The sequence below is a fragment of the Ambystoma mexicanum genome, chromosome 5q (assembly GCF_040938575.1).
Source record: "Ambystoma mexicanum isolate Mex_15411 chromosome 5q, UKY_AmexF1_1, whole genome shotgun sequence".
Classification (NCBI taxonomy): domain Eukaryota; kingdom Metazoa; phylum Chordata; class Amphibia; order Caudata; family Ambystomatidae; genus Ambystoma; species Ambystoma mexicanum.
The window spans coordinates 1,188,039,090-1,188,050,640 of record NC_090933.1 but is presented as its reverse complement, the minus strand read 5'-3'; the positions used below and the strand labels follow the sequence as shown (position 1 = coordinate 1,188,050,640).

General features: G+C 43.3%; 1 protein-coding gene across 1 annotated transcript; it reads right to left on the bottom strand.

Annotated features, from left to right (window-relative positions):
- Positions 1 to 8,753: 8,753 nt before the first annotated feature.
- LOC138498371 (exodeoxyribonuclease-like) lies at positions 8,754 to 9,545 on the bottom strand. The gene has a single exon (XM_069622152.1). The coding sequence runs from the start codon at positions 9,543 to 9,545 to the stop codon at positions 8,754 to 8,756; it is 792 nt and encodes a 263-aa protein (XP_069478253.1).
- Between the last annotated feature and the right edge of the window lie 2,006 nt (positions 9,546 to 11,551).

Sequence of the window (11,551 nt, the reverse complement as noted above, 5' to 3'; positions counted from 1 at the left end):
ACCCCTGTTTGGGAGGGTGTTGGAGAGTCTCAGCGTCATTGTGCCAAGGTTGAGCATGAGTAGTGTCCTTTTTTCTTCATCGACTGTGACTTTCCTTGATGTTAGACTTAGTTCAAACTACTGCACCCATAGTTCCCAAGTGCATCTCTGAGGCCAAAAGGCTCAAAGGGTTTCATAAATGTGCCCGTGTCATGTCCAGCCACGTGCTGGAGTCTGGGTTTTGGGCTGGTGTTCTGGCCGGTGATGAAGTGGGGTCAGCCACCATGTTGGAGGTCTATGCGGGACCTGGTAGATCTGGTAGGATAACTGGGCTCCTGCAGGGGCTCTCAGCATGAGAAACTTGTGACTGGAGGGTTCCAGCTGCTTAGGTGTGCTTTTCATGTGATAATGGAGGGTATCCCACTTCCTTCCTTGACTTCTCATGTGGTGGGAGCTCGAGCTACCTCTTGTGGATGCCTAAGGTTATTGCGGGCCTCAGCATGGGTCATGAGTTCGAGGTAACTCTCTTGTGGGGGTGCCCAGGCATAAAATGTGGTGGGCAGGGACACTGCTGGCAGTGAATGTACTCACGGTGTAAGCAGCTGCCACATGCAGTCCTAGTGAGGGAACACAGAACGGGCATGACTCTGTGGGTGAGTCAGCGGGCCTTTGGAAGCTTGGGGAGTGGAAGCCCGGGACGGTTCTGCGGCGCGGCGCTGCACAGCATTGCTAGACTGTGTCACGGCACTGGTTGTGATGAGGCGGTTTCCGCCTCGTCACCAATGTGGTGTCGTTTGGGGGGGGGGCGCTGATCTAGGCAGGCCCCGCACATAGCTCAATAACAGAGACGCACATGTATGCTCTGGTGTCTCGGAGTGGTAGTCCCTATGCGGGCCCTCCGTCTCCCTTTTTTTTGCTCCATCATGTGGTCCCCTGTGGCTACGTCCCTTGTGGTCACATGACCATCACGCTAGGCCCAAACAATAGATATTTCAGGTCCTGCTGCTCACGATGATTCTCCGCTCGTCCAAAACATCAAAGGTGCTGCCCAACTATAGAAACACTTGCCTCACACTTGCCGATTCTGATTTCTTATTGATTTGACAGGAGGTACCACCACTATGACACTCCCAGCTAAATCACTTACTCATTATTTGTTTTTACCTATTTTCAGGTATATTTTCAAAATGGGTCAAACACTACAATGCCCCCTCACCTTCTCTAAACCATACTGATGTTAGCCAGGTTTTTTTTTGTTTTGACCTATTTTCATGATTTTTTATTTAATCAACATAACCTGAGCCAGGGGGCATTACTGTGGCAGGTTATGCTCTGGGCCAGTTAGATAGCCTGAGTCATTACCTGCCCTAGTAATCCCCCCCCAGCACGTTGTACCGGGCTAATAGTGTTTGTTTTTAAGCTGAGAAACAACGTGTTTGCCATTTCTCAACTTTCAAAAACTACAAAATAAGATGGCTGGCATGGATCGGGGAGAACGTCGTCCCTTCTGACTTTCCATGGTGCATAGTTGTGTATTGGGACCGCGCTCGGAACACTACTGTTCCCGGCGCCAGCAAGGGACATCAACACAAGGTAATTGGGGCGGTGGCGGGATGGTGGCTACATATGTGGAAAAGGGGGTCAAGGGAGGGATGGGGATGTAGGGCGCAGGGGAACACTTACCTCATTATACAGCGGAGGAAGATGGCAGCCTCCAGCTCCGAGGAGGCTCGTAGCGGGGGCTTTAACATGTGGAAAAGTCTCCGTTCTGTTCCTCCGCATTGGCTGGGAGACCAAAACCACCCCCCCGAAGGGTACTATTAGATATGATATTTTTGTTTCCCGATTTTACCCGTTTCTGTACACGTTATTTCTACCTCTTGATGTTGAGTATTCCTCATTTAGTGTGTATCCAACAAATATTGGAATTTCCAACTTTTGCATTAAAGTTCACGGTATGAACTCTCTGTTGGACAGTGGGGTAAATGTTGATCTCATCAATATGATAAAAAATTGTTTATGATCTGATTGAGTATTTGGAACAATGTGATATAGGTTAGCCTAATGGCATATACGTCTGCGTGATACACAGTAGTGCCAGATTGCCAGTAGCTTGTGGAGAGGGGTATGCCAGTCCTGATGTTTGTGTTTGGTTACAGCTTCTCTTGGATGATCGGCCTTGTTTCATCAATGTTGTCAATGTCAATGTCCAGCTGATATCTTGTGAGTCTATGATATGTTTTTATGCGTATTGATTACTTCCAGGTGCAGCACAGTGTCCTTGCAAACATCATCTAATGGTTCTGAGACCATGGTCACTTTAGCTCCGGGTCTTTAATGGCAGCTACTGATAGTTATGGTATTTTCCTTGAGGCTATTGCATGCCCCTTCTACGACCATGTTAATGTGTGTTTTGTATTTAGTCCACTGGTCCCTTTCATAATAAACCTCCATTGATTCACACATACTTTTATGTGTTGCCAGATTTTGGTGGTAATTTCTCTTGGTTTAACTTGGCTCCCGTGTTCTTGTCCTGTGTCAGCTCAGGCAGAGTTAACACAAACACTAATTCTCTGCTGCTAATTTAACATCCCATAACTCTGAATAGGCTGATTTAGCTATTTTCAAAATATGTCTAGTAGGCAACTACATCTGCCAACAACCTTTGTTCTATTTTCCTCTTTTACTGTGATGGTCCTTTTCTAAAAATTGGTAAGTGCAAGCAGCGGCTTGCACTTATGTATTGCTGGTCCCTCCCCTGCCTGCAATTTTCATCACTCTCAAAGCTGAGTGTGAAAGTAGAGTAAATGAAAGCAAAATCATTTTGCAGCTCATTTTGCAATGTGGCGTAATGTGAATGGAGGGCGTAAGTCTTTAATGCCTTCCATTCATGCCACGCCACACATTCAATCATTTGCATGGTGGAAAGGAGGGCCATAATGCAACTTCAGCTTCTGCCGCTTTAGTTCCTCTCCACCATACAAATGCTCCAGCATTTGTGCCGCCATGGATTTTCATGCTGGCGCAAATGCTGGAGATCCTCTTTGCCTGCTTTATGCTGAAACATAAAGCAGGCGGGTCCATAAGGATCCATTGGAAACACTGCACAATATGCTTGCATGCCAGTCAGCGTTCATTTGTATTTGTGAACACTGATTACCTTAAATGTATGGTAAGCAGTGTTCAAAATGAAAGTTAGACGCTGCCCGACATGCAAGCATGCAAACTTGCGGCAGTGTTTAATTTTTATTGTGAGCACTGATTGCCATCTTAGCAGGGCAAGCAGTGCTCACAATGAAAAGTAACTGCTGCCTGGCAAGCGAGCATGGCAGTCAGCATTTACTCACTTTGCATGGCAGAGTGCAAAAGTGCAGGGAAAAGGGTGGCATACACACGCCTACTCTGCCTTTTTCCCTGGGATCTATGTGACTACTGCGCATTTTTCACTGCAAAATCTCCCAAAAATGTTTTTTCCGCAAATGTTTGCAGTTTTTCTCGCAAATAAATCTGAAGCAGAATCCCGCAGCCCACCCCCACATTCCCCATGCCTAATTATTACCCCTGCACCACTTACCATCAATAATTACGAGAAAAAGTACACACATTTGATGGAAAAAACCCTACATTTTCAGGTTTGCAGTGCTGGGATTCAACATTTTCGTCCTTTCCCTTTCCCTGCACATTTGCACTCCACCGTGCAAATCATGGAAATTTGGAGGCGGTGGCCTTGCTACACCTGAGTGCAAATGTACCAGTTCCCGGCTGTAAAATGACATTTCGGAGCTGCCTTTGCTATTCACTTTTACTCTCTGCTTTGAGAGAAATAAAACGCTGCCTGCAAATTGCGTTTTGCAGGTGGAGTTTTATAATCGGTTCCAAAGCCTGGATTCGGCCAGGTCGAAAACCGAGCTGTATTGCAGAGGAAAGCCTCAGGTTTATGCCTGCATGAGAAATCGGGTGTTTCTCCATGATGGAGGTGGAAAGCAAAGAAGAGATGCAAACTCCGCTGTGCTGCCCTCATACTCCTTGGGTCACAACATTGAAAGGAGGTGCAAGAGTATTACGTTGTGCTTTTATGCTTCTACTTAATGTTGAAAATAACCCCCATAGATGCCGAATCAGATTGTTAATCTTAACATTTTGAAAATGATTCTAGGAAATAGAAATAGAAATTCTGCAAGGGAAAATTAACACATTTTTGTTTATTATAACGACGTTGAAATAAAAATGTGATTTTTTTTTACCCCATGATATGATTTGATATGGCAATTATTACGCGCCTATACACAAGTGTTTCAAGGCGCGACGAGGCAAGGGAGGGGGAACAGAGGGAAGACAGAGACAGCGATCCTACTAGGCCAAGTGCCATTCAGATCTCGCAAGTGCAGGGGAAGGAGGAAGAGGAAAGTGCGTAATGGGAGGGGGGTGGGGACAGTGCAGTACATGGGATAATAGAATAAATAAAAACAATACAAGAAGTGCGGCCAGCTGGTGGCAAGTGCAAGGGTAAGTGCAGACATCAGGTGTCAAGTGCTGGTGGGAGACTGTAGGGGTACAGAGCAGTTTAGAACAGCAGATAAAAGTAAAAATCACTTAAGTGTTGAGTTTCGTCTGCTCACTGTGAACGAGTAGTGGTTTAGCGGGCACGTGCACCACCACCCATGCCAAATTCTCAGAGGCGAAGGAATATATCCAAATAAAAATAACACCCAAACACTTAATCATGAAATAGTCCAAACATTTTCATCTCAGGTGAGTCCCAGATGTGGCAGCCTGCGTCTGAATTCAAGACGGACTTCAAAGTCAAGTGATTTGCCCTGAGAGTTGTCCATGCGCACTGCATCCGGAGAAGAGCCAATCACAGGCAATCATCCATTCATAGGCAGAAGTGCATATCGGGTCATCAACCCAAGCACCAGATAACAGAGCAGGAGCTTTGGAGACGTAAGAAACATACCAGTTGTAACGGCTAAGAGGCACTTTGCAGCGTATGACGGCTAACAGGCACTTTGCAGCGTATGATCATGTGACCAGGCTACATGAAAAGCCGCGGAAAAGCATTGTGAAAAGGAATTCCAAATATAAGTCAGGCATTGGGAGAAGGGGTAAAATGGCACATTGAGTAAGGCACACGCAGTGTACTACTTTCCCGCTCCCTTGTCCTCCAGTGCACCGATGCATATGGCCGCGCGGCCCTCATTCTCAGCGGGAGTCGTGGACTACTCTTTCCCTTGACTTCAGGGGCACAGCACATCATTGGCACAGCAGAAACTAGTAGGGGTTTCGCCTCAGCACAACTGGGTCTCCTACAGGGTCTTACTGGGGCAGAAAATTGCCTCGGGCACCAATGAAAAAGTGGCCCACAGTTGCAAATGGCAACCTTTTGTGACAGGCTGTTTGAATAGTAAATACCCAGGGGGAGTTGTTTGATAAAATGTAATGCAACAGTGGTCGAAACTACTAGCCGCATAGTGAAGGAAATCATCAAAATGGCCCACATTGGCCAGAGAAGTGGTCCACTTTGACCTAAAAACCTGGCCCACACCAGCATTTAGCGTTTTTGGTTCTGGCATTGACCTATTGCCACACACGCCAGTCCGAGCCTGGTCTATTCATCTGCTTTTTTCCCCTGCCATTCCCACATTCCCTGCTTGCTGGTTCTATTTTAATTGTTGTGCAAGTGATATCATGCCCTCTCAATTATGCAACCCGAAGCAGTGGTGGCGAGGAAATGGGGGGCCCAGTTTTGTAAGAGGTGCTGAGCACACCCTGAGAGCCCTGATCCACTCAGATAGGTTTGGTTCCTACTGTAAGATATTTCTTTTTGAAATGAGTCGAAATAATACATTTTAGAGCTTAATTTGTGAGTGGAATTATACTTTCAGAAAGCCATGGAATTAAGAAGCAGTCCTTTATGTGAAATATGTCGAATTCAGATATCTTGTTTCATTATCTTGTTGAGTCAAATAAGATTTCCTGAAGAAATACAATGCCCTTTACAAATCATTGAATGAAATTCTGAACCAAAACTTAGTCTAATATTTTGAGTGCGGAAAACTATCTTTTTTTTTAAATTATTTTTTTATTTTTTTTATTATTTCATTTAGTTTATACAAACTTTTGAAATATTTTCCCTTCGATATACATTTACAAAGGGCAGAGATTTTGCAACCAGTCCTATTGGCCCAAGTTAGCACAGTTTGTTCCATTCATCACATAGAAAGGTGTCGGAAGCAGACTAGAAGAGAGAGGCTATTCACGATGGAGTTAAATTCAGTCCAAGTTTATCACAGCTACTATACGCTCATCAGTGTATGTTGTTTCAGTTAGTCTCTCCGGTTGCTGTTTCGGCATCTCTGCCTTTTTGTAGTTTCCGATTCTTGAGATAATATCTCTTAATTTTCCGTTGATAATAAGATTTCCAATTTTTGTAGGAAATTTGTCAGGCCAAAACGTCTTTCTGTAGTGGATTTGCAAATTTCAACCAAAGCTCCTCTCCTGATAGGGTTGCGTATTGGTTAATTACTTTGCTCAGATGCACAGTTCTCAAATCTGTTAGACCAGAGCAATATAACGTGAGATGTTTTAATGTCTCAGAGTGGTCATTACAGAATCGACAACTCTCTATCGCATCAGGCTTCCGATATCTCAGGGCTAAACTTGATCTTGTGTCAAACAGATTTAGGAGCATCCTTCTGTGTCTGGCATTAGCTGTTTTTACCACATATTGCAGTTGTTTTTTTTGGTCCTTTGCTTCAGTTGCCGCATCTTTCATCAGTGTATGGCGATTTCTATCATCCACTGTTGCACACCAATCTCGTACCCATAGCTTTTTTTTCACATAGTTTGGGTTAGTTTTCAGCATTTCCGAGTTAGTGCCTATTTCAGCAAGATGGCTTTGGCATGCGTCAATCCATTTTTTCAATACAGATTCCTGTTTTCCTTCCATTGCGTCTCATAATATTACAAATTGTGGCGTACATTCGTCAATAATTATTTTCCTGTAGGTCGACAGCATGTTCCACAAGACTAGTACATTTATGGATATTAGATTTAGTTCATAGAGTAGACATGCGCTTGGAATGCCTTTTTATAGTTGAAGGGCACGTCTCCAGTATTGATTTTCTAGTTGTCCCCATAGATTCGAGGCAACTCCTAGAGCGCATTCTGCTCCATAAATCAATGTTGGGACTGCTTTTTGGTTGTAGTGCGCTAAAACAGGTAGCAAGGAAAACTTTCCATATCTTTTGTTTATTATCAGACCTTGACATGCTAGTTGTTTGCATTTTTGCTTTGCATTTTCGGCCCACGGAGCCTCATTTATGTTGCTGTTAATCCACATTCCCAGGTATTTTACCTTTTTGACGCAATTCAATTTTTCTTTGTTCAGTTTCCAGGTCAAATTATTTCTTTTGACTTGCTTGTTATTTCGAGTGAGATCTTGTAGAATTATGACTTCCGATTTTGCAGGATTGATTTTCAGTTTATTTTTCTCCACATATTCTTCCAGACTCTTTAGTTTTCTTGCCAGTCCAATAGATGTTAAATCGAGCAGTACGATATCATCTGCATATAGCAACCAGTTTACGCTCGTTCCATTGATTCTCGGTGGATTGGAGTTTACTGCTTCGATGGATTCTCCGATATCGGACAGGTAGAAGCCAAATAGAGTCGCTGCCAACGGGCAACCCTGTTTTACTCCTTGGTTTGTTTTTATGGATTCACTGAGCGTCCCCCCAGCATCTAATCTGATTTTAATTTCCGTGTCGGTGTGTAGCTCTTTAATAGGATCTAATAAGTTTCCTGGACAATTCCGTTTCTCCAGTTTATCCCAGAGCATTCCACGATCGATGGTGTCAAATGCACTGGACAGGTCGACAAACGCAATATAAATCTTCTTGTTTTGACGGATGGCTTCCAATTTAAGGAAATTTATGATTGCCAAATTTAGGCCACAGCCGACACCCTTGACAAATCCCGCCTGTCGAACATCATAACTTTGAGATTCTTGGATCCATTTAAGCAGTTTAATCTGGAGTTGAGTTGCGAATATTTTCCCCAGCACTTCTAGGAGGGCTATTGGGCGGTAGTTTCTTGGATCAGTGCGTGCGCCTTTTTTGAAAATTGGTACAATAATATCGCTTCGCCAAGTGGTCGGAATCTTTTTCTCCTGCAAAATGGAGGAAAATAAAGTGTGACACAAGTCTGTCCATAAGTCAGGATGTGGTTTTAGCATCTGATTTGTAAGCCCATCCGGTCCAGGGGCTCTGGATGTGCTGAGTCTCATGATATTTTTGTGTATGTCTTCTTTATCTATTTTGATAGACCAGCCATTGCTCAGGTTGGATGGTTTGCTGCATGTTATTGTTGTAAAATGTATCAGAGTAGTGTTTGACCCAATCTTTTTCTGACACCATGTTTTTTATCATAGCTTCTTGTGGTGTCGCTATGTTGTTCAAATAGGTCCAAAATGCACTGGTGTTCCTTTTGGTTATTGTTTCCATCATTACTTCTGCATCTCTTTGTAGCATAACATGTTTATGACTAATCAACCAATTCTTGTAGGTTTGTCTCATTTGTTTCGTCTTTCTTTCGCAAATAGCACAAGTTTGGTTCTTTTCAGCTTTCTCAGTGCTTTGCTCAGCTCTTTCTTTTTGGTGACAATCTCACGGTCCCAAGTATGTAATTTTGTAAAGTCAGGTCTTGGCTTCGCAGTTTGCTTCTCTCGATATGTTTCCAATAGAGAAGCATATTCAATTTTCCCTTTGGCAGACCTATTCTCCAGTGATTTTTTTCAGCTTTTCTAACTTATTTTGGGTAAGCTTTAGTTGATTGCGCCCTGGCGCCACAGCCAGATTTGTACATTGATAGGAGATTTTCTCTTTTATACGATGAATCTTCAGAGTTGGTTTTAGCATACAGTGATCGCTCGCCTCCATTTCAATAATGTCCAAGCGAGCAACATCCTGTTTCATTCTCTCTGACACAAACATGTAATCGATGGTAGACTGTTGTTGGTCCCTTTTCCATGTAAAATGTGCTGGAATATCACCTGGCGTTTCTCCATTAAGAATCTTCAGATTCCATGCTTTCATTTCTTGTAACCATGCGGAGATAGTTGGATCTCTAAACTCTTTCCCATTTGCATGGTCACTTTTAGTGTCATCTTTTAAGCAGTTTATGTTAAGATCGCCACAGATCAGAATCTTGGATTCTGTCCCATTGTCTTTGATATTCGAGATTGTTTCCGTAACTAGGTCCAGGAATGTTTCTGCCTGCATAGCAGTGTGTTGCCAATAGACATTTATCAATGTTAATTGATCTGTATTTCTAGGTTGCTGTGTCAGCAATTTAATCTCAACTACTTGTATATATGCTGATACATTTTTTGCAGATAAAATACGTATCCCACTTTCAAGTTTAACAAGTGTGAGCAGCCCCGACATAGGACGTCCTTTGGCTCCTTTGATTGCAGTATTAAAAGCAATCTTGAAGCCGTCAGCTACAGGCAGATGCAAGAGCCAGGTCTCCTGTAGGCAGAGAATATCCACGTCTTCTAAGTTCATTGGAATTTCACCGAACAAATGTCTGTGGCCTCTAGTATTCCACGAGGCAATACAGATCTCCTCCTGTTGACATGGTCTCTGGCATTAGCTCTTGTTAAAACAGTTGAGGGTTTGGGCAACCCAGGTCCAGTCTTGTTCCTCTCTGGGTTTGGGACAGTTTAGCTGAACGACTTTGTCAGTCTTACTGATCATTATTTTGATCTGCTCATCTTCAAAGATCTGCTTGTCCTCACTCACACGAAGGGGCGACTCATTTATCTTGCACGTGGCCTTACATACTCCCCCTGACTTGAGGGGGCTTTTGATTGCAAGTAGGCGGCCATCTAAAGGGGCATATACATTTCTTGGGCTCCTCCGGCTCATTGCTCTTATTCATTTCGGTGATATCAAACCCCAGGGAGTTCAAAGTGATGCTACTGTTTAGTAGTGAGCCACAGATAACTTTTGATGCTATATGTAAAATAACACGGTCATGCTCACTTTCGTCTTCAAATTCCACAATTTGAATGTCCTCAATTGCGGTATTTGGTGAAGTAACAGCATCACATTTTTCCGATTCAGTATCAGAGCATCTTTTTCTTTTTCAATTTGTTCAAGCCGTATAAGGTATTTCCCCAATTTCTTCCGATCATTGTCTATTTTGGGTCGGCGCTTCGTTTGTTTGTTGGCCGGTACGTCTGATGACTCTGCCCCTCGTTTATAGCAATCAAATTTTATCTTTCTTGTTGTGGAGTGACATTTGCCAGTCCTTCTTGTGTTTATCTCCTGCTTAGGTGATTCGCTGTTATACTTCATTGCTCGTACGTTTGGGCTTTCTTGAAATTTCACTGCATGAATCAGAGTTCTTTTTGACTCCAATGTGTGGAATTCTTGTTTATCATTCTTTGCATCGTAATTGGTTGATATTCCGTCCGGTTCATTGGTCATAAATCTTTTATCATTAGCGATTCAAAATCTTTTAGCTTCTAAGGTGAGGAATTTCTCACAGCTAATGGTTAAGGGTTTCGAGATGATTTCTTCCTGCTCCTTTACATCGACAGTTACCGTTCTTTGGTTGTTAGATGTGAAAGCCCTTGTTTCCGGGGCAATCGATTTTATTGCTGGATACTTGTTTTGTGGCGACTCAGCCGACTCCCCGTTGCCGTTTGTAGATGAACGTAGATCTATATTTATATTTTCCAAGGGCGGTTGAGAAGCCGTATGTGTGTCAGTGGCTGTGGCCGGTATCGTTTCGATTTGATCTTCTTCGTAATCCTCATAAGTCGAGACGTTTAGCAGCTCTCCAGGGATGCTATCGTTTTTCTTAGAATGGTCCTCACCTGGCATATCGTGATTTTTTTGTTCATCGGCTTTCGTTTTATCACTCTTTTCCGTGTTGGGATTTGTTGGTCCTTTATGTATCTTATCACAGGTTGTTGTAATACTGAAGCCTTTGATGTTTCTTAAAAATGTTTGCGCCTGTGATCTTTGCTGGGGTTTCCTTTTTCTCATGTTTTTAGATTTCTTTTCTGTCAGTATGTTATTTAAGCCACTCTTTGTGGCAGCATTCTGTTTGTTTCGGTTGAAGATTGAAAATACTTCTTCTATGCGACAGATATCCTTTGCACTATTTTCCACTTGGTCATGTTCGTTGGCTGGTCCTTGAGGGGGTAGGCTTTGAGTCTTATTATGGCCTGTTTGATTTGCCGTATCAGCTGGACCGGGAGTGTCACCCTTTGCTCCTATTACTGGTGCACCCGGACTCAGTTCAAGATCTGAGATCGTAATGGGTATATGTTTGGAAGGTGTGGACTGTGTTGCTTCATCTGCCGCTTGTTCGGACGGCAAGGTTCCCGTAATCGCCTTATGTGTACTACTTTCACTATGTTGCTCTTTTGATGATCGTTTGTCTTCCACTTCCTTACTGTATTTCACCTTTTGTTTGCATTTTTGAGGTGGCGCAATGGTGATAGAGTTTGCAGGTAAGGTATCGTTAATGTTTCCAGCCATAGAGCTTAGTTCAGTTC